Below are 23,924 nucleotides of genomic sequence, written 5' to 3'. Positions count from 1 at the left end.
GATGGATCCAAGAAACCTGTTCAAACACCAAAAACTATTTCTGTCTCCAGTAAAGAGATATGACCAAGGAAGGCTACTAGCTCTAGTAAATTGAAAAACCAGGTTTTCATTAGACAGTCGCAATTCATCGTCTGGCCAAGGGAATCAAAGTTCTAAAAAGAAGGCTACCAAATTTGTTTCTCTGGCTGAAGCTGCCAAAGGATCGATTGTGTTCGAGTAAGGATAACCATGTTCATGCCACGCTCATTGTCATAGACTAGCGAGCAATTGTTTATCATGTGGCAAGATTGTATGTGAACAAGAGGGATAAGGGCCATGCAGTTTTTGAGGTTCCCTTGTGCTGGGAGAAGGGAGCACGTATGCTGGTATGGATGAAAGTTTTACCCCACTTTCAGCAGCTGAAGCTTATGCAAAAAGGTTAGTTGAATATTACAGAAACTCTGCTGCAAGAACATCCGTAATCGATGATCAAAGTGATTATTACCAGATTGAGGGTAATAGCTGCTTGTCTAACGAGGAATGTCAATTTCGTGCAGCATCAGTAAGTAGTACATTCTATAATTTCATACTACAAATTTGACTGAAAAAATTATCTTTTTTGGTTAAAGGAAAAGGAGCTTTTGAGAAAGAAACGAGAGGAGATTGAAGAGGCTGAACGAGCTAAACAAAAGAAAATGTTGTAACCTTTGACTTGGTTGGCCGCAAGGTAATCATCTTTATTTAACTATGTTTTAGTTCTACTTCTAACCAACAGCATATGGATAGACCACCATCCCTTGCCCTGCAATATATCATTGGAAAGTTATTTTCTCCAGGATCCCTCTGCATTTTGTTATTGCTTAGGATTTTGGATGATTTGATCTTTGATTCTTTCTGGAAATATTCGATCTCATCCTTCACCTTCATTGTTCTCTCTTATCTTCTTGTTTTTGGCTTAATGAATTTAATCTTCTGTAGGTTCTTTTGAATGAAGATGATGTCTCTGAACTTGAATCACACAACAATATCTTGCGGCCACCAGATATGAAGGAGAAGTGAATATGATTAAACCAAACCCATCTCTTCCTGTCTTTTAAGATCCAGGCCCCAAAGAGAAATCCACCAAAGAAAGAAACTCAAACAAAACCGTAAGCAAAAGAAGGCATTTGTCTGGAAATTACTGGCAGGGTGCAGCATGATAGCAATGAATTGAAGCATTTTATGATGGAGAATGATTTGGAAACGTCAATCAATAGGAACGCTTGGGAAGGGCCTTCTGTGAATCACAGGCAGCAATTGCAGGACAATTATGAAGGTTCTCTAGATGCTCGTTGACGCATAACAACTTAGCATACGTCTAGACTTGTATTCAATTATACTACTAGCCTGATCTCAGTGTAAAACTTTTCACAACAGAATTTTTTAATTCTTTATGCCTCATATATATTATGTTTTTTCCCCTTCTTTTTTACATTCGAGAGTTCCACATTTTACGTCTCAGTTTTTTGTTAATTAAACCATATATTCCCAACAATATTTGAAGCTTCTTTTGAAAAATAAAACCTGCAGTAGGACTCCACTTTCTTCTTCCTCTCTCATTAATCAGCTAGTTTCAAGGTCTGGGAATTTGCCATTTGTAGTATAATAGCATTAAAATGATGGTAATATCGTCAATAGCTAGTCTTTTTGTCATTTGACAAAATTAAACATTTCTTTCTGTTTTTCCAACATCTATACGCAGGTGATTCAAAAAGGAGAGCCATATATTAGAGGTAATACTATCCTATTTCCATATGGTCTCTTTCCATATTTTTCCAGAAGAACAAAATGTGAAAAACCACGGGAATATTTAATGCCTTTGCAATTCTTGGAAAAATAAAAAAGCATGTACCATGTGGCTTTTAAGCATAGAATTGAAGACAACAAACTTTTCAGTTTCCAAGTCTAAATTCAACAATTATATGGTTTTCCATGCACGGTAGTGTCTGTTTGTGAAAGGTCATCTGAAACAGTTGGAGAAATCTTTTAGTTTACACAACCATATCTACTACTCTAATCAATGATTAATGGGCGTTTGATGAAAGCCAAATCAAGTAGTAGTAACCCTTCATTTTTTCTTTAATACTTTTTAGTGTCTATGATCCAATCCTTTGACACTTAAGATGGGAATGGGTTTCCAACTTGCCACACTGTCTGCAACCTTCTTTGCCATAATCAGCTTCTTTCCTTTCCCATCTTTTTATTTCTTAAAAGCTTGTCTTTGACTTGAAATCTCTATATAAACTCCTGTATATCATCAACACTGGTCTTTGTCCATTCTGCACTTTTTTCTTGTCCATTTCTGCTCTTCTCATCAGCTTCTCTCCCCTTTCATTCTGTGTGCTTTATTCTCTTCTTCCCCTCGGTGTTCTTTTCAACTCCTTGAGCCATCTAGATCTTTCAACTTTTCTACAGTTTCCTGTCTTTGTGTGGACTATGGAAAGTGAATGCTAACCCCATCTAGCCAATGTTTTGATCTCTTCATATCTTGTACCAACTGAAGACAAATTTGTGCAGAAGAATCCTCCTGCGAAAGCTGAATAGCAGCAACTTCTTTCTGCTATCAGTGCAAACCAAAAGGCTGTGTTCCAAAAACATGAAGAAGACAAGTGCAGAAGAGGAGGTTGGAGTGTTCAGAGCTGAAAGGTACTATGGCATGAAACTGGAAGATGACAACACAAGAGTTGTTGACAATTGTGGCAGCAACCAGGCAAAGAAGAAAGAACAACCACCTAATGTGCAGTATAGGAGACAAAAGAGCAGACCAGGAACTTCAAGTGTGACTTTTGAATCAAGTTGAAATATATCAGCTTTAAAACTCTAAAATCCCAAAAAGATGAGTTAGGTTCTCAATGTGTTATTGCCAATAAAGAAAATATACATGTTTCATTAATATAAACCAATTTTTTTAGGAATTATTCTAATTCGTGTCATATTTTTCAGTCCAACCCATGTTTGTGCCTGGTTTAGTTTCCTTCTATACATTTTCAGTAGTAAAAGGCACAATCATCCTTGTGCATCGTCTGCAGATTCTCTACCTTATCTTCTCACTTGAGCCTCTACTTTACAACTTCTTAATCTTTGTGGATTTCCAATAAGATTCAGGATCCCTAGAAAGCAATAACACCCAAAAGAAGACAGCTTATATTATCTGGCAGAACTAGCAAAGCATAAGCCAATAAGAATCGATATGGTTGATATGTCCGAAACACTACTTAGTAGCATCTTTTTTCTACTGTATGTGAGATCTAACTTCTGCGTCACATTTTGATCTTTTAAATAGGTCGATGAAGATTCACATGCCTCTTTCCTGAACCTAGGGATGGGCTTCTCTTGAACTTTTTTTTGTCCAACTTCCTATCCCGAATTCCATCATACAACAGTTCATAACTATAGTATGTGATATGGGACTTCTTCAATAGATATTCTACAACAATTTTAGGTGCAGCTACTTCCTTCTTGTCAGCTTCAAATATTGAATTCACTTCTTCAGGAACAATGCCATTCTGCACCATAAGGTTGATAATATCAACTGCCTCACTTAATTTGTGCTTCACACAAAGACAGTTCAAAACCCTTCCACAGGTTGTGAATGATGGAACCAACCCTTTATTGATCTTTTCTAGGAGAAAGGCGTGTGCAGGGTCAATGTTCCCTGTTTTGCAGTAAGAATCTATCATGACACGGTAGGTGTAATTGTCTGGAGCACAGTCACAGCCACCCAACTTATGAAAGAGCTTCTCTGCCATACTAATATTTAGTTTTTCACAGAAAGCATTGATCATAATGTTGAATATAGCTGTTGAATATGAGAATTTGTATTCTTTCTCTAGTGTCACAAATAGCTGATAAGCTTTATCCAGCTCTCCATTATTGCATAACCCACAAATCAAGGTGCAAAGAGTAACAATATCTGGAGTCAAACCTCTAGTTTTCATCTCCTCGAACATGTCCATTGCTTTGCTAACTTTTCGATCTTTACAAAAACTTTCAATCAATATGTTGTATGTAATTATGTTTGGTGTACACCCCTTCTCAAGCATAACTGTAAAAGTGTCCACCACATTGTCTAGCTTTCTTGCCTTGCAAAGGCCATTTAAGAGTGTGTTATATGTAATCACATCAGGAGTTATACCATGACTCAACATTGTGTCTAAAATCTCGAGGGCTTTGTCCAAGTTAAGTTGTTTACAGTAACCATCAATCAATGTATTGAAGGTAAATATATCAGGAATACAACCTTTGGCAATAGCATCATTTAGAAGTTCATTGGCATCAGATAGACAACCCATCTTGCACAACCCATTCACAACTAAATTGTAAGTCCAAATATCAGGGCTACAACCATGCTCCATCATATCTTTCATCAGCTGCAAGGCCTGCAAAACAAGTCCCTGCTTGGACAACCCTTTTACTAATGTATTATAGAGAATAATACTATGCTTAAATCCCTTTTCCATTGCCTCATTAAATACAGCCATGGCTCGGTTCATATCTCCATAGTCGCATAATCCATTAATTAAAGAGCTATATGTGAATTCATCAGGCATGAACCCTTTAAACATTGCTTCACGAAGAATTTTATCTGCATTTTGCATCATACCCATTTTGCAAAATCCATTAATAATTGTATTATAGGTAAATTCATTGGGCTCAAATCCATTATTCACCATTTTATGCAAATAACACTCTGCTTCTACTAATTTAGAATGTTTACAGAATCCACAAATCAGCGTATTATACGAAACTACATCAGGAGTTAGACCTTCTGATATGATACTCTCCAACAATCTAGCAGCCCCATCTATTGCACCTTTTCTACAAAGTCCCTGAATGAATATATTGAATGTGAACAAATTTGGGCACACTCCCCTCTTCAGGACCTTGTTGAAGAGTTTCTCGCTTTCTTGAACATTACCCTTCTTACAAAGAACATGAATGAGCTTATTGAATGTTAAAATATCAGGACAGATACCTTGCTTAAGCATTTCATCGAACAAGTGATATGCCTCAATTTGACAGTTCTCTTCATAAAATCCACCAATCACAGTGCAATATGAAACAGCATTGAACTCACATCCCTGGGCAGGCATATTATTAAGCAGCCTCATGGCAGCACTTGGCCTACCAGTTCTACAAAAGGACTTTATCCTAATTGTGTGTGTATAAACATCTGGATAAATTCCAATATCTTTCATCCTCATATACACTTTGTGAGCTTGATTGAAATACCCGTATTCAACTAAAATGTTCATGATGACATTATATGATTGAACCGATGGCTCACAATCATAAAAATCCATCCTTTCGAACACATTAACAGCTTCTTGGACCTTTCCTTTCCTTCCATAGTCCCTCATAATTCCAATATATACTCCTTCAAGCATTTTGTTATCGAAATTCTTCCTCATTTCAGCAAGCACATCCTCCATAGCTTCAAATTGTCCATGAAGGCCAAGCTTCTCAATCATGCACTTATACGTTTCCAATGTGTGCTTGAAACCATCTTCGGTTTTCACTTGGTTGAACATTCTGAGTGCTTTTAGGGGATCATTTTGATATCTTATTACAGCAGCTACATGTTTGGGCTGCAAAGCTCGATTCATTCTCAACAAGGGAATTGAATTAATATACGAACACAAAGCTCTTAAATATGGTTATCTCACAAATCTTCAGGAATTCCAAGAGTTGAGGCTTATGCACAATACAGAACAGTATCCAACAAACTCCATTAGTTTCTAAAAAAATTTGCAATCGAGGAAAGGAGATGTCGGTGTCGTATCTCTCGATTTTCATCTTCTTCCTAGATTAATCATTCATAAATATTCAAATGGACAAGAAGTTTTAAGAAGAAAAAACTTAGTTACCTGGAAGCAAAGCTCCAGGCGAATTTTTCAGCAGACGGTAGCCGAAATGAGCATTAGGTTAAATGTATGGCAGTTGGGGTTTAGGGTTTTAAGAGGAGGTCGGAGAATGCTGTAAATGGAACTGGTCAACTGGAAGTAGAAACGGAAGAAAGACGGCTGAAAGTGAACTGACGAAGGAGAGACGGAAGCGGAGCGGAGCCCACTTTCCTTACACGTGGCAAGAACTTAAAAGCGTGTGTATACAAATAAATGTGGTGCGCGTAACACTCGATTACCAATGAGAAAATGGTCTGATTGAACCGAACGCCTGTTGGAGGGATTAGTGACTTCATGTGCATGCCGTTACAATCTGCGTACGGTTTGATCTTATATTAAATTCACCCTCGTTAGATGATATAATTAAATTTATATATATCAATTAGTTTCAGTTTTTGAGTCAATGGATGATTTAACAATTTTATTTCCTCTCTAATTAATATTGATTTTCATTTATTGGACATTCTTCATATTTAAGTCTACAAGTGAGGAGAGTATTAGATATGCAATATTATTTCCTCTCCATTTAATATTATTTCTATTTGTTGGTTCTTCTTCATATTTCAAGTCCATAACTGATTAAATACTCTTGTGCAATCTTATCTTACCCTAATGCTTCTCTGCTTTTGAAGTTCTCTCACAAAGTTCTCTTTTCTTCTCATATATTCTACACTAAACTTTTTGCTTCAACAAAACTCAGAAAGTCTTATAAGCAAAACAGTTTTCTTTCTTCAAATTTTTAATAGCCATTTTATTTTCAAATCAAATGATAATAGGTTGATTTGTCTATAATGTTTATTTAGGTCTTGGTTGCTCTCAGTATTTTTCATTTGAAGGATTTTATGTGTTGGTCATGATGTCCTTCGCTGAATGTTAGTATTATCAATTCTAATTCTTGATTCTTTTACTGAGTTAGTTTATATATATATATATTCCTTTGTTTCATTTATATTTACATTTTCGTAAAGTATCATTATCAAATGCTAATTAAAAAGTAATTTGAGGTTAATTTAACATTAAAGAAAGTGTTTTTTTCAATAAAGAAACAATTTCATTAATAAATGAAGGAATAGAACTCTAAACACCTAAAGGAGCAAATTACAAATTACAAATTACAACTGGAAATCAAATAAGAAGGTAATTTACAAATATTTTCCTAACTTTACACAAAAGAAAGTAATAGAAAGAACCATGTTCATAAATCATTCAAAATAGGAGAAAGTTCCCTTGAAAAGACAACAATTTCATTCTCTCCAGAGATGCCAAAGAAAAAAAAAAGAAATGAAAAAAATTTTAAACAAGGGAAAATCATAATACCCTTTAGGGGGTATTTTAAACCTAAGAAGGTTAAGCTTTTGGGGATTAGGCTAGGAGGTTTAGGTATCCTGAGTTTAATAAAACTTTATTTAGAGTGTAGGTTTTTGAAGTTTGGGTTTTAGAAGCCTGTCTTTGAAGTACAGGCTTAAGTAGCCTGGGAATGAAGTGTGGATTTATAAATATTTAGTTTGTGAAATATTTTCTTATATTTAATCATTAGTTAGTTTTTAGATTAGTTTAAATGTGTCATCTTAATTATTTTAATATAGTTAAGTTTAAAATAAACTAAAAAAATTAGAAGAATATTATTTTCAAAAAAATGAAATGGAGATTTTGACTAAAATTATAGTTTTATTTAATTTATTGTTTTAATAGTTTGATATTTTAATCTTACTAGATTTTGAAATAAAATTTCATAGATTTTTGCCACTTTAACTAATTTGAAAATGACCATTTTTTTATCGTAATATGCTAACTTAAAATTGAAATAAACTAATATTTTAATATTACATTCAATGATTAAAAAACTATACTTTTTTTTCTTATTAAATTATATTTGATGAATAAAAAATCATAAATTTTAAGTTTTAGTTTTTATTTGGTCGCCAAGTTGTTTTAACCATTTTAAATCTTTACATTTAGAAAATGATTCTAAGTCATCGAGCTAGTTAAATTGACCAATAACAAAAATTAAAATGTTATTAAATTAAATTAGAGATTTCTAACATATATAGTTCTACAAATATAACCTAAATAAATATAACTTTACAATTACAGTCTATTGGCGTATTTGGAATGACTTAGAAAAACATATCTTTCAAAAATTTATTTTTAATTAAACACTTTTGATAAAAACTCATTAAAATAAAAAAAACATACATATATTGCAATTCTTTCTTAAAAGTATCTTTATATACAAATTTGTCAAGTTTGTTATATACTAAGAGTATTTTTATTAATGTTTTTCAAGGTTGGTTGGTAGCGGTCGCCAAAGATGGCCAACAAAGTTGTGGCCAAAATTTTGCTAGTGTGGGGGGAAGGAGGTTGCCAGAGGTTGCTAGAGGTTGATCAATGGTGGTCGAAGTTGGCTAGTGGAAGCTAGAGGTTAAACGATGACGGTCACCAAGATGGCGGCCAGAGTTGACCGGTGGCAGTTGCCGGAGGTGGTGGGCGGACTTGGTCGACGGTGGTCGCTGAAGGTGGTGTTGAAGTTGGCTGGCTCATAGTAGTCATCGAAGGGTGGTAACTGGAGTTGGTCAACGACAATCGTCGGAGGGAGTTGGCCGGAGTTGGCCGCAATGGTCACCGAAGGTGGTGTCTAGAGGTTGGCCGACGTAACTCCTAGATTAAATTAGAAAAAAAAAAAAAAAAAAAAGAGAAAGAGAAAAGGAAGGGATAACCACTATTCAAACCTATGGGAAAAGATGTAGGAAGCCTTGCCCCAAATAAGGGTTGGGTTTATAAGGCCTAACCCATCCAATCTCAATCCTTGAAACAAACATCCCCTTTTAAGAATCACAACTTAATGCTAATAAAAGTTAACATGACACTTTGATATATATTATATAATTACATATTTTGATTTGAAAAAAATGTTCAAATGTGTAAAATTAAACTAAACTCATAATGGCCAAATAAAACACACACAATTAGTAGATAAATCGAAAGCAATAAAGAACAAAACAGAGACACAACGATATATAGTGGTTTAACCAATTTGATCTACATCTACTTTGAGAACTAGCTTGGAGTAATTTTATTAAGAGTAATCAAGTTACAAATTACAGAAATTCAACAAAAATTAATAATCTGTCATTTATGAAGCAACCACGATTATTCCGCCTTTTCACCAAAACCAATCACTTGAATTAAAATATGCCAAAATCTGACTTTACCGCCTGCGAAACACCCATTGTACTGAGAGAACCACGTGTTGAATAATGTTTTTGAAACCGAGACCCACACATCCGGAATTAGCCCCTAAACCAGACCCAATTTGCTAACAACACCCACGCCTAACTTTTCACACGTTGAATGTGAAATTGAACACACCTACTGCCCAACGTTGGAGAAAAAAATGTACATGATGAACAAAAACCACCCAACATCATGAGTGAGATCATTGTCTTCGACCTCTCTTTCTTTGTCAACCTACGAGTGAGATCATCGACGTCGACCTTGTTGGGATTGGTGTCCTAATTCTCTCAAAATCTCATTGTTTTGTAAAGATACACATTGTTTAATGAATAAAATATGTGTTACTTAATTTTGATATTTACTCATATCCAATAAACAAAGCTCCTTGATTATCTTATGTGAACTTAAGTATGTATATGTGATATACAAGTGGATCATACCTTAAGTGATAACCTAAATAGGTCTGTAGTATAAGGATTAAGGTGGGATACCTGATCCTGGTGACACTACGAATACAACTTGCTTTGTAGAGGTTTGTAAGTGTTGTAAACTATAGATGGTAGATCCTGACCATTCATGTGGATATATGCGAGCGATGGTGTCCTATACAAAGAATTTGCATAAGACTTGAACCATGAGATGACTAGACTCTGTATATAACACCGTTGATACTAGAGACTTGCATCTCACCTAAACGACCATAGGTGACACGACCTCAATTCTAAGTATTTTGGGAACTCCTGCCTTTAAGGGCGGTTCTTTGATTAGTACGGGTGAGAGTGGTCAGATTGCCAACTCAACATGCCTACCTTTTTAGGGACTTGTCTAATCTGAGAGCTAGGAACTCAATCCATAAGATAGAATTCACTTCTTTCCCGAAGTAGGAATAAATAGAGAGATTGCTCTCTTAAGGGCTGATTTCGGGGCTTGAACATAGTGGCCACAACTTCTCTTTGGAAGATAAGATTCAGTCATAGTAGGACTATGACTTATGTTTATTAGAGGGATCAGTGGTACTTAAGAAGTTAGATGTAACTACAGGGGCATAACAGTTATTAGCCCAGTTGTACTTACGAGCAATCTATGAAGGATTATTGCACTACTGATTGGTTAAGATGGACACATAATATATCTGTGGTAAGGAGAGTTTAGCTGTCGGTCTTTAGTGGAGTGTTTGGCAGGTAACAAATGGTGGATCCCGTGACTAAAGAGTTTAGTCAGTTATTCACTTACCGTTGAAGCTTCGAGCTACAGGTTCATAAGATCCCCTTGGTAGCTTAATGGATTTAGTTGAGGATCAGTTCTTGGTGTTGATTTGAAATGTTCAAATTGACCAGAGATATTTTGATTATATATGATATAATTGATATGATGTATGAGATATATCTAGTGGAGGATTGATGTAAATGAGATTTACATTAAGTACCATGGAATAGAAAAAGAACCATGGTTTATATGTTTCATGAGATGAAATATTAAAACTATAGATTATAAATATAGTATGATAAGTTGGTTATCATTATATTTATAATAATATTAATTATTGGATAATTAATTCTTTTTCTTTAATAACCAATTAAGTAGGTGGTTATTGGATTTTCATGGTAACCGTGAGTTAAAAGGAAAATTGTTTTCCTAATTTTAGTAAGTTTTGGAAAAGGTTTTACAAACATTGAAAAAATTTGTTTTGAGTTTTTTTCTCTCGATAAAAAGAAACTCACGGCGGTTGTCAAGTAAATATAGATTTACTAAATGATAGCTTGGGTGAGCTAAACGATCAAGCAGTATTTACTAAACGACAGCTTGTACAAAGTAAACGATCGTGTAGTGTCTGTAGGCGATAGACACTGAGCTATGCGATGAGCCAAACAATCGTTTAGATTTTGCTAGATGATCACTTAGCTTTAGCTAAACGATTGAGCATCGACCTATATGATAGGTCTCCGCCATCTCCCACTTGCCCAATCGTATATACGATCGGTGTTTCCTTCTTTGTCTGCCTCATTTCAAATCCGAATAGAGCCCACCCTTTGGATTCTTACACTGAGAATACCAAGGTAACCTTCTTGGTAGTGTCATACTCAACTCGACACCGTCGAGGTTCTGTGGAGGCTGTTCATGTTGCTGAGAAGTTTGTGACCCAAGCGATCGTTGAGGATGAATGTGAAGTGTTCGTGTAGAGCTTCGGTCGTGTTGTTCGAGTGTTCGAGGTTGTTGTGTTCGAGTGTTCGTGAGCAAGAAGCGTGGAGACGAGTCTACAAATGTTCGTAGGGTTTTTCCCTTGTTCATTTGTAGTTATTCATGTTGTAATTTCTATATTAATTGCATAACCGCATGTTTCTATACGACTGTAATTTGTAATGTTCATTCATGATTATAATTTGGAATGATCTTTATTTTGCTGCTTATGGAAATCTTGAGTTCGATTTCCTTCAAACCTCTCTCTCTCAAGGCTACTGTAGAAGGTTTTCACTATCTTTCTCAAAATGGTGTGTTATCTAGCTGCTCTCCCAATTTTCTTCCTTTTGAGTGAAAAAATTCACAATGACCCAAAACCCAAAAACTTTTCTACCAATGACCTCTTTCTAAAAACTTTTCTACCACTGACCTTTTCCCTATGTGAAATATCAAAATTATATTTAATTTTTAAAAAGTCTTCAGACCGCCACATTTCTTCTTCCTTTTACGATTTCCTTAGCCATTCATTCAATGTACATTCAATACACCACCCACGTTCTACCAACACATTTATTCCCAATTAGTATTTTGAAGAGAATGGAACGTCTCTCTCATCATTCATTTTCTGTCGTCGAACTCCCCACAAAATTGTCTGATTGTTCTCTCGTAGCTCTCTCTTAGAGTTTCGGCTCAACATCTTCGGATTCTCTGGTAGCTTTCTCTCATAGCTTTCATCATCGGATTCTGTCCACATTTCTTCTTCCTTCAACGGTTTCTTCAACCCTTCATTCAATGCACGATTTCTTCTCTCAGATCGCTTTCATAATAAGTGTCGTTTAGTAAATTATAAACGATTGTGTAGTAATTTATACACGATCATTTAGTAAATTATAAACGATCGTTTAGTAATATATGTAATGAGTAGTAATTATACACGATCGTTCTCATTTAGTAAATTATAAACAATCGTTTAGTAAATTATAAACAATTGTTTAGTAATTTACTATGCGATCGTTCAGTAATTTACTATGCGATCGTTTAGTAATTTACTATGCGATCGTTTAGTAATTTATTATGCGATTTCTTAGTAATTTACCATGTGATCGTTCAGTAATTTACTATGTGATTGTTTAGTAAATTATACTTATTACATATATTACTAAGCAATCGTTTATAATTTACTATGCGATTGTTTAGTAAATTATAAACGATTGTGTAGTAATTTATACATGATCGCTTAGTAATTTGTACACGATCGCTTAATAATTTATGCATGATCGCTTAGTAATTTATGCAGGATCGCTTAGTAATTTATGCATGATCGCTTAGTATTTTATACACGATCGTTCACTTATCAATGATTTGTTTATCCAATTGTAGATCAATGGCGCCACTTTGCATCTTTGTACGATTTGGTGGGAATTGGGATGAGTCTGGAAGAAATTATGTTGGTGGTCATATGAAAGATCTGAAAGTCAAAAATGATATAACAGTCAGTGAATTAGTGAGTATGATGCACCAACGACTGAATATCGATCCGGATATGTTTGATTTACATATAAAATGTGCTACAATTTATTGGTCCCAACTCCCCCAATTGACATAGTTGATGATGAAGATCTTAGCTTCTTTTTAGAAGGCAGTGAGGTATCCCAGATGCCATTATTTGTATCAGTTATACCTGTTAATAGTCATGGAGTATACCAGCATTGCAATCCAACCGATCAACCCAATCTAATTCATACCATGTCTTCAATTGATGATCATATTGAGCCATGTAACTTAGGGGATGATCGCAGTGAAGCTTGGTTTGGTCAGAACAATGAACCCAGATGTACTTCACAATTCAAAACTGAACATGGATATGATCATCAATTGAAGACATGGTATGAATTGGATTGGGTTGATTGGTTGGATTGCAATGCTGGTGAAATTCGGAACTGATGAAAATCAAAGAGGACAAGTGTCACACCCCCTCCCATACTACTCTCTAAGTCTAGGAAAGGACGTGACTGCAGCAATTATCAACCCTTTCACTGACACTTATTGCCTAATAATTCTAGCGGAAATAACTCTGATACCTACATTCAGTCTCATACACAGCGGATGCCTCTATGGCTAAAACATTAAGTCTTTCACTGACACCTGTTAACAATCATGGAATACACTAGCATTGCAATCCAACCGATCAACCCAATCCAATTCATACTATGTCTTCAATTGATGATCATATTGAGTCATGTAACTTAGGGGATGACCGCAGTGAAGCTTGGTTTGGTCAGAATAATGAACCCAGATGTACTTCACAATTCAATACTGAACATGGATATGGACAAACTTCTTCAACACCTAACATTCATGTTTCAACCCCACCTACTCCCGTTCCACCTGTTGTGATGCCTTCGGTTCTAATGCATTCCACCGTTCCAACCGAATCATTTATTGATATACCCGGACCATCAAAGGGCCCATCATATGACAATCTCGTCACAATACCTCATGACTGTCTGAATGACGAGGATATAAATGTTGATCAAATTTTCTTTTCGAAATATGACTTGTCAGTTAAATTATTGATGCTTTCAATAAGAAAGAACTTTAACTATCACGTAAAAATGTCAACAAAGAGCTTGCTAACTGTCCGGTGTTCGGTGGAGAAATGCAAGTGGAGGGTCCACGACTATAACTTCTTCAAAACCTAACATCCATGAACCAATTCTACCACCGCAAGAGGTAGTAAGTGTAGGTCGACGTCAAATCGTCAGGATACCTTCAATTGGGGAGGAGCCACGACAAATGCACAGGTGTACACGATGTAGTCAGACAGGACATAACAAGAAAACGTGTAGAAAAACGTTGATAACACCTGGTACTGGCCCATCTAGACTAAACAAAATGTAATTTTCGCTTCCGTTTCGATTTTTCTGTATAATACCAATTCTATTCTGTATAACACCAATTACTTTGTATAAATTTAACTATACAATATGTAATTTTAGCACAAAGTGCATTCTGTACAACACCAACTATATTGTATAATATGTAATTTTAGAACAAATTTATCTAAACGATTGATTAGTTATTTATTTTCTTAGTTAAATATACAACACCAATTGTATTCTACAAACTTAGCACAAATTTATCTAAATGATCGCGTAACAGTTAGCTAAATGATCACTTAGTATTATCTAAACGATCGCTTAACAAAACCTAAACGATCGCTTAGTATTATCTAAACGATCACTTAACAAAACCTAAACGATCGCTTAGTATTATCTAAACGATCACTTAACAAAACCTAAACGATCGCTTAGTATTAGCCAAACGATCGCTTTATAAATTACTACATGATCGTGTAATTGATATTTAAACGATCGCATAACAGTTAGCTAAACGATCGCTTAGTATTAGCTAAACGATCACTTAGTATTATCTAAACGATCGCTTAGTATTAGCCAAACGATCGCATAATGGATATCTAAACGATCGTGGAATAGTTAGCTAAACGATCGCTTACTATTCTTTAAACGATCGTTTAATAAAAACTATAATGGATAGCTAAACAATTGCTTAGTATTCTCTACACGATCGCATAACAAAACCTAAACGATCGTATAACAAAAGTCAAACGATCGCATAATGGATATCTAAACGATTGGGGAATAATTAGTTAAACGATCGCTTAGTATTCTCTAAACGGTCGATTATAAAAACTATAGTGAATAGTTAAACGATCACTTAATAAAAACTATAGTGGATAGCTAAACGATCGCTTAGTATTCTCTCCGATCGCTTAGTAATATCTATCCGATCGCTTAGCAATATCTAAATGCTCGCTTAAAGTATCCGTAGAGACGCGTTCATCGTGCGGTTTAAAGGCTTTTTAAAAACTGGGAGTAATTTTGAAATTTTGCATGGGAAAAAGGTCAGTGGTAGAAAAGTCTTTAGGAAGAGGTCATTGGTAGAAAAGTTTTTGGGTTTCGGGTCATTTCGTGAAATTTTCCCTACACGATGGCTGCCCTAAATTAGAGAAGATCCAACTAATTAGAAAAAACCACAAGTTTATAGTTACAAAAGCCATTAGGCCTTAAATTCCACCAATTTCCCAATAAAAGCCCACTTAAATTACTTGTTATTTTCTACAAATCTCCCCCATAACAAGAATATTTAAGTGTCAGGTTGATTCTCCACTCACCCTATCATCCACATTTAACCTTCATTTCATCTAACAGGTATTTAAACCTATGAGCTAGAAGAAATTTGGTTAACATATCTGACAAATTCTGTTTTGTATGAAGTTTGACCAGTTCACATCTTTTTTAGCAACAACCTCTTTAATAAAATGAAATTTGGCATTGATATTCTTATACCGTTCATGATGAGATGGATTCTTTACAAGATGAATAGCACTCTGGCTATCATAGTGGATGATAGAAATAAACTAGTAACTCACCAACAATACGTTTCAACCATACTGCTTCTTTAATAACTTCACCCACTGAAACGTACTCTGACTTAGTAATAGAAAAGGCAACAACGGATTGTAGAGAAACTTTCCAGCTGACCACATTATCATACAATGGAAAAATGTGACCCGGTAGAGACCTTCTTTTGTCAAGGTCTGCAGCATAATCTGCATTTGTGAAGCCTTTCAACAATGTTGATTTATCACAATTCCTGTTAAAACACAGTGAGACATTTGCACTACCTTTTAAATATCGAAACAACGATTTAGCTGCATTCCAATGGTCCTTCCCAGGATGTGACATAAACCTACTTATCATACTCATAGCACAATCCAAGTCAGGCCTAGTATAAATTATCAAATACATAATATTTCCAATAGTAATACAATAGGGAATATTAGACATCTCTAACTTTTCTTGTTCAGTAACAAGACATTGAGACGAAGTGAGATGCTAAGGGTGTCGAAATTGTCTTACAACCAGGCATGTTATACTTCTCAAGCAGTTTACGCACATAACTCTCATGTGAAATGGTTAACAAACCGTTCTCCCTATCTCTTTTCACATCCATGCCTAGGATCTTTTTCAGTTCATTTAAATCTCCCATCTCAAACTCACTACTCAATTGTCTCTTAAGTTCACAGATTTCAGAATAATTCTTAGACACCAGGATCATATCATTTACATACAGCAGTAGATAAATATACATACCTTTCTGAGATAGTTTCCAGTACATGCAAGCATCATATGAGCTCCTGTGAAACCCCTACTTCAGAATAAAGGTGTCAAACCTAATATACGATTGTCTCCGTGATTGCTTTAATTCATAGATAAACTTGTGAAGATGACAAACCATGTCTTCCTTTCCCTTCACCTCATAGCCTTTAGGTTAAGCCAAGTAGATCACCTCCTCCGATTCTCCATGAAGGAATATTGTGGTGACATCCATCTATTCAATAAACATATCAAGGTAAATGCAATAGATAAAATTAATCGAATGGATGAATGTCTCACCACCAGAGAGAAAATCTCATGAAAATCAACTCCCTCCTTCTATGTGTAGCCTTTGGCCACCAGCATAGCTTTATATCTAGGTTTACTGTCACCTTCTATACCTGGCTTCATTTTATAAATTCACTTTGACTGAATGAGTTTCTGATTAGGAGGCCTTGGAACCAATGGCCACGTCTGATTCTTCTGCAACGAGAACAACTTTGCTTCTATAGCATTCTTCCATTTTTCCTTCGAATCAAATACGATTTTCTTCTCAAAAGTAAGAGGTTTTGCTTCAATACTGTCAGCTGTACAAGTAAGAGCATAAACAACTAAATCAGCATAACCATACCTCGTAGCAGTCTGTCTCACCTTTTGAGGTTTTTCATGTGTAAGCTTATAGTTTTGTAGGTCATTGCTACTTGAACTTTCTTCATTGTAAGCTCCCTCATCAATCAAAGTCCTCTATTGTTAAGGTTGTCCATCATCAGTACTAGACTGTTGTAAAGATTCTGTTTGTGAAACCAATGGTGGTTGATCACTAGATTCACTTGAACTAACTAGTGGTCGTGCTTCAGAATCAATTTTAACCTCTATCTCAACTTGATCAACTGTCTGTTGTTTCTGCTGCTCCTTAACACAAAATGACATCTCTGCTTCATTAAAAGTTACATATCTGCTAATGATATATTTATTTCTACTCTCTTCCAAGCATCAAAGTTTATATTCTTTAACACTATGAGGATAAAAAATAAACATACATTTCAAGCCCTCTTATTCAACTTCCCTTCCTTAACATGAGCATAAGCTAAACATCTAAACACTCTGAGATGATCCAAACTTGGAGCTTTTCCTGTCCATATCTCCTGAGGAGTCGGAAGTAGACGAACTCCTATTAATGAGATAACAGGTTGTTTGGGCAGCCCAAAAACTTCAAGGGTAATGAAGCATTTGTCAAGAGACATCTTGTATGCTCCATAATATTATGTTAAACCTCTCAGCTAAATCATTCTATTGTTAAGTGTACGTAATAGTAAAATGCCTCATAATTCCCTCAAATTTTTAAAACTTGTCAAATTTGTTATTTACAAATTCTAAATCATTATTTGTCCTTAGAAACTTAACATTTCGTTCTCAACCTGATTCAAGGAATTTCCCAAAAGCTTCATCCTTATGTTTCAGTGGATACATCCAGACCTTCCTTGAAAAATCATCAATAATTGACATGAAATATCTCAAACCTTCCGTAGAAGGTACCTTAGTAGCACAAATCTGAATGAACATAGTCCAATATACCTTTTATAGAATGCTTCCCTTTCATAAACTTCACTAGAATGTTTCCCTTTCCCAAACTTTACTTTGGTAAACTTTCCCATTATGCAATGTTCACAAAATGAGAGTTCAATATCTTTCATTCTTCCAAGCAAACCCTGTTGAGAAAGAACTTGGAGACCTCTTTCATTCACATGAGCTAGCATTTTGTGCCACAACATAGATATATTTCTCTCTTTTCCAGATGCGACAACAACACTAACTAAAACTACAGTACTTTCCAACACATATAGGCCATTCTTCAAGGTCCCTCTCAACTTAACCAAAGAACCCTTGATAACCTTCATAACTCCCTTTTCAGATCTATAAGAATAACTTTCTCTATCTAATTCACCTAGAGAAATTCAACATACCTGACATTTGTAAGTATTTTGATCATACCATCATGTGTTTGCTATTCGAACTGACCCAGTTCCTTTTACATTATAGGTATCGTTATCGCCAAGGAAAACTCTTCCCCCACCATTTTTCTGAAAGTCAATAAAAAAATCTCAATTAGGAGTCGTATGAAATGTGCACTTTGAATCCATAATCCAAGCATCTTGAATATCCCTGTTGGACACCATCAAGACCTCTGCTGAATCATACCTTAGATTCACCTGCATGCTTGCTACTTGAAGCTTCCTTGCTCTTATTCAAAGGGCAATTTTTCTTGAAATGTCCTTTATGAAACAAGAAACATTTCCTGACTTTCCTTTTGGACTTTGACCTGGTTGTCGTCTTTTTTCCTTTCCCTCTCTTTTTCTCACTTTAGCCTCTGGCCATGAGTAACTCTTAATCCTTGCTTTCCTTTTTAATTTCGAGATTTTCAGTTCTCAAGGAATCCAACATTATATTCATGGATAATGAATCTCGTCCATATTTAATAGGTTCCTTAACTTCTTGATACGATTCAGGCAATGAATTCAAAAGAATAATATCTTGATTTTCCTCCAACATCTTATCACCGATGTTATTAAGATCAACAATAATCTTTTGAAATTCATCCAAGTTTTCTTTTAAGCCTTTACTCGAGTCCATCTTATATCCAAAAAATTTCCCTTTTATATATAATTTATTAGGCATGACTTTGTCAAGTGAAGAATTTCTAATTTTTTCCATAATTTTGTTGTAGTAGTAGCCTCATCTACTAGCCTAAGTACTCCATCTGAAAGATACAGTATTATTTTAAGTTATTTCATCCATATCCTTTTTCTCAGCTTCTGTAGTTGTTGGCAAAAGTTTTTTTTTCGTCTATGAATTTAGCTATCTTTTGTTGAACCAAAAGAGCCCTAATCTTTTTTGTCCATACCCAAAATCACTATTTCCATCAAATTTAACAACTTCGAACTGTGTAGACAAAGAATTCATTTGTCAAATTAATCCCAACAAAAATAAGCTGAACAAAGAATATGCAATATACTACCACACACCCTCGTTTGGATCGAATGAAGCTCTGACACCACTTGTAAAATTAAACTGAACTCAGAATGCCCAAACAAAATGCACACAATCAGTAGATAAAGCAAAAACAATAAAGAATAAAATAGAGGCACAACGATATATGATGGTTTGATCAATTTGGTCTATATCTACTTTGAGATGAAGTAATTTTATTAAGATCAAAGTTACAAATTACAGAAATTCAACCAGAATTAATAATCTGTAATTCATGAATGCGACCACGATTATTTCACCGCTTGACCGAGACCAATCGCTTGAATTAGAATATGCCAAAATCCGACTTTACCGCTAGTGAAACACCCACTGTACTGAGAGAACCACGTGTTGAATAATGCCTCTAAAATCGAGACCCACACGTCCGGAATTAGCCTCTAAAAGTGGATCCAATTCATCGACAACACCCACAACCCAACGCCTCACACGCTGAACGCGAAATCAAACACACTTACTACCCAACGTCGGAGAAAAAAATGTACACACTGAACAAAAACTGCCCAACGTCGTGAGTGAGACCCCAACGTTGACCTCTCTCTTTCTCCGTCGACCTGCGGGTGAGACCACCGACGTCAACCTCTCTCTCTCACGACTATTTTAGAAGGTTTTCACTTTCTCTCTCAAAATGGTGTGTTATCTAGCTGCTCTCCCAATTCTCTTCCTTTTGAGCTACACGATGGGTGCTCTAAATTAGAGAAGATCCAATTAATTACAAAAAAGCCATAAGCCCATAATTACAAGACTACCATTGGCCTTTAATGCCACCAATTTCCCTAATAAAAGCCCACTAAAATTATTTGTTATTTTTCTACAAAATGATATTATGACCACGAAATAGAATGCACAGTACAAAGGATATATATAGTAACTGAACAAACAAGTATGTGAACAATTTTCAGTGTTCAAATTTATTATGGCAAAAACGACCAACTCAGGCTCATAAGCGATAGAGAATCATGAAAAACGACCAACTCATACATATAACTTGAGCACAGCAGATTTCGATCTTCTAAGTGAATTTTCAAAATTTTTCATTCATGTAAACTTTAATAATTATCTGATCTTGCCTACAAAGTGAGCAAGAAATATTTGTAGCTACCATTGGAAATATACCCAATTTCTCAGCCAATGGAACCCCAAACTGGTTTTTGAACTCAACTTTGATCTCCTTCATGTCTTTATCAGTTCTCGTGACGAAGATTCGAGTCAATACCTTCTTTATCTTTTGTCCATTCAAAAGAAATTATATGACATTATTCAGTAACATTCATAAAAAGACTTGAAAATTTTGATTTTATTGCGAAAATCAAGTGGGTTTGAAATTTACATACCTGAATGAAATACCCAACAGGATTGGCTAAGCATAATATTGCCTCTTGAAGCCTCTAGTTACCATGAAGATCCTATCGAAAGAAAGAAAGAAAATAGAATCTCAAACCTCAGCAAATATATTTCATTCATCAATAAGTTTACCATTAGAGAGCATTATATTAGGTAGGTACCTCATCAATGGAGCGACTAGTGAGATTTCTTTGTAGTGTTTGTAAAGGGCAGGACGAAAGTGTTTCTTGTTGAGAGTATTTTCTCAACCTCTTCATACGAAGGACCGAAGTAACACCGATTCAAGTTTCGTTTGTCAACTATTTGGTCTTTAGTAATCGTCCCTGTTTGATAATCACTCAAGCCACTTCGATAAGAATGTTAATGTTTTGGCTATGGTCCCTTTACTCGATGCTTCTTTTACCAAACGAACATCTCTTTCCCATGGATGTGTTGTCCACAAGGTTTGAAATATCGTTGTCTATAGAAATATCAAGGTTCCATTTTTATAGAAATATCGATATCGATGAAAATTTTGAGAAATTTTATGGAAATTAATGAAAATTATTATAATTAATTAATAAAACTTTGGTTGTGCTTCAATTAAACTATAATTGACCATTTTTTGTAAATAACTATGTAAATATCATTTGTTTTCTTTGAAATTTCATTGAAATCTCGTTGAAATATCGAGATATTATGAAATTTAACGAAATATCAAAGTAATAATCGATATCAAGGGAAGATTGACTTTTCTCCTAATGTTTCATTTCGAGGTGGTTGACATAACAACATATCGATCGAAATTTTGGTATGTCGTTCGAAATTTTAAACTATGGTTGTCCAAGCACCACAACATTCTAGTATCACATTCACATTTATATAAATCTTAGCTTCGTTTGAAAATTATTTAAAAAAAGAAAAAAGAAAAAAGGATATACCTGAGAAATGAGAAGTCTCACGCCATGTTCTTGCCAACGCTCAAAGGAGCATTCATCCTCACTGAAAAAGTGACTACTCTTTTTTAACGATTTCTTCTCCTCATGATCCCTTTTTTCCAATGTTTCTGTCATTGTCTTCTCAGTTATTCCATGCTCTGTTTTTCATTTCATATTTTCTCAACATTATTAAACTCTCCCTTCCCAAACATTTTTATATTTTTATAAACAACGGATTTCTTGAATCTTTGCGTTTATTTATGGCATGAAACAACTTGAAGTATGGGTCTAGCTCATTGATACGTTCTCTAAAAGCCCCTTTGAACTTGTCGGCTTTATGCAAAATACTCATTTGGACGAGGGCTTCCAAAAACATTGTAAGCTAAATCCATGCTGGAGTTGAAAATAAGTGTAGATACGGAGATTCCCGAATAGGTCAATCTTTCAAACTACTGCTGCTTATGGAGATTATCGAGTAATCAAAGATAAAAAAGAAGATTTGGAATTCACGACCAACTACTACCAATATTAGTGTTTATTAGAGTTGAATATAAATGGGGCGTGGCCAAGTGGTAAGACAACGGGTTATGGTCCCGCTATCCTCTTCGGATAATTTGTCCAACCCAAAGATAGCTATAATGTCTTGCAGTTCTTTATAACGTTGTAAGGCTTGTTTAATTCTTTGTACAGTTCCATAATGTTCTTCACTAGCAATTCGAGGTTGTAGCATAGCGAAGGATGAATCTAAAAGATCTACTACTGAACAGATACCTTTGTCAGCTAATCCTCTTGATAGTACGGTAGTAGCATCCAAATGTGCAAATGTGTTGGCAGAAGCAGGATTGGTCAAATCTCAATTCTAACCATCCGTTAGGTTGCAACCAAAGTCCTATATTGACTACATAAAATTAAGGAACATCTATGGTAGATAAATCCAAACAACTATTTCTAATTAATGGTATGAGGTCATTTGGGTGAAAAAAAAAAAAACAAAGTCACCAAAATGAATAATATCAAACCATTGTAGAGATATTAAGAGAGTCGTTATCCTTAACCTAAGCATCAAAATTCAATCTAGTATTGGCCTAATAATAGTTTTCTATATGGGATCAAAGTACGAATTAATAAACATAGTTTTTGTTTTCTAAAAAATTAATTTTAGAATTTCAGCTAAAACCTAACAAGTTAAAAAGAATGAAAAAGGAGTTAGTGAACTGATTTGAGATTTTATAAGTACAGATTTTGAAATAAACTTGTTAATAAGTAGTACCTTTTATATTCAATAGGTATCATATAAATTGAAAATACATATATATGTATCTAACTTGTAGACATATCACATTAGGGTAACCATTACAATTTAAACAATATGACGTTGTTCAATGTGCAACAAATATTAAAGTAGTAAATTTTTCTCATCGTCCAGGATAAAATTACTGACTTAAGTTAAATTTAAATAAAAAATTTGAAAATTAATTTTCTTGATGGATCAAATAATATAAAAACCATTTTAGACATTCTTAATTTTAAAACTTTAGGGATGAAAAGGACTAGAAAGTAATTTTTCTATGAATTAAACATTTAGAGTAATATTATTTTAACCCAAAAAAAGTATGTAGGGGCATAAAGGTAATTTGATAAAAAAATTAATACTAAAAATGGATTTCAGAAAACAGATTGTATTAATTGTAAATCTTACCATAGTTATGCTCAAATAACCGATACAAAATTATGGTTTCGTGTTTCGTGTGAGGATGGAGGAGTTGCAAAAGCTAAGTCAGACCATCGGATTAATGTTATGTGGCAATAGCTTGGCTAGCTGCGACTCCGCGTGAAGTCATAATCTGAATGATCCATGTTTATTACTTTATCGACAATGTATGACATCATTAGTCTCGTCTCATAAGATTCGACTCTTTGAATACTTCAAGATTTATTATTTCATTGATAATGTATGCTTGCACTTGGATCATATTTATTTCCATTTTCATCATAAACATTCAATCGATCATCTTCCCACTAACTTGTTTTTCCTCTTAATTAGCCATTAGACTCTCCATCTCTCTATTTTAAGCACTCTTTATTTGGTGCCTACTCCATTATAA

General features: G+C 34.8%; 1 protein-coding gene across 1 annotated transcript; it reads right to left on the bottom strand.

Annotated features, from left to right (window-relative positions):
* Positions 1 to 1,644: 1,644 nt before the first annotated feature.
* Positions 1,645 to 6,005, bottom strand: LOC120082450 (putative pentatricopeptide repeat-containing protein At1g74580). Its single transcript, XM_039037630.1, has one exon. The coding sequence runs from the start codon at positions 5,622 to 5,624 to the stop codon at positions 3,294 to 3,296; it is 2,331 nt and encodes a 776-aa protein (XP_038893558.1). The 5' UTR covers positions 5,625 to 6,005; the 3' UTR covers positions 1,645 to 3,293.
* Positions 6,006 to 23,924: the final 17,919 nt, after the last annotated feature.

Source organism: Benincasa hispida, chromosome 8, assembly GCF_009727055.1.
Source record: "Benincasa hispida cultivar B227 chromosome 8, ASM972705v1, whole genome shotgun sequence".
Classification (NCBI taxonomy): Eukaryota; Viridiplantae; Streptophyta; class Magnoliopsida; order Cucurbitales; family Cucurbitaceae; genus Benincasa; species Benincasa hispida.
The sequence above is the reverse complement of the archived record's forward strand: the minus strand, read 5'-3'. Positions and strand labels throughout refer to the sequence as shown.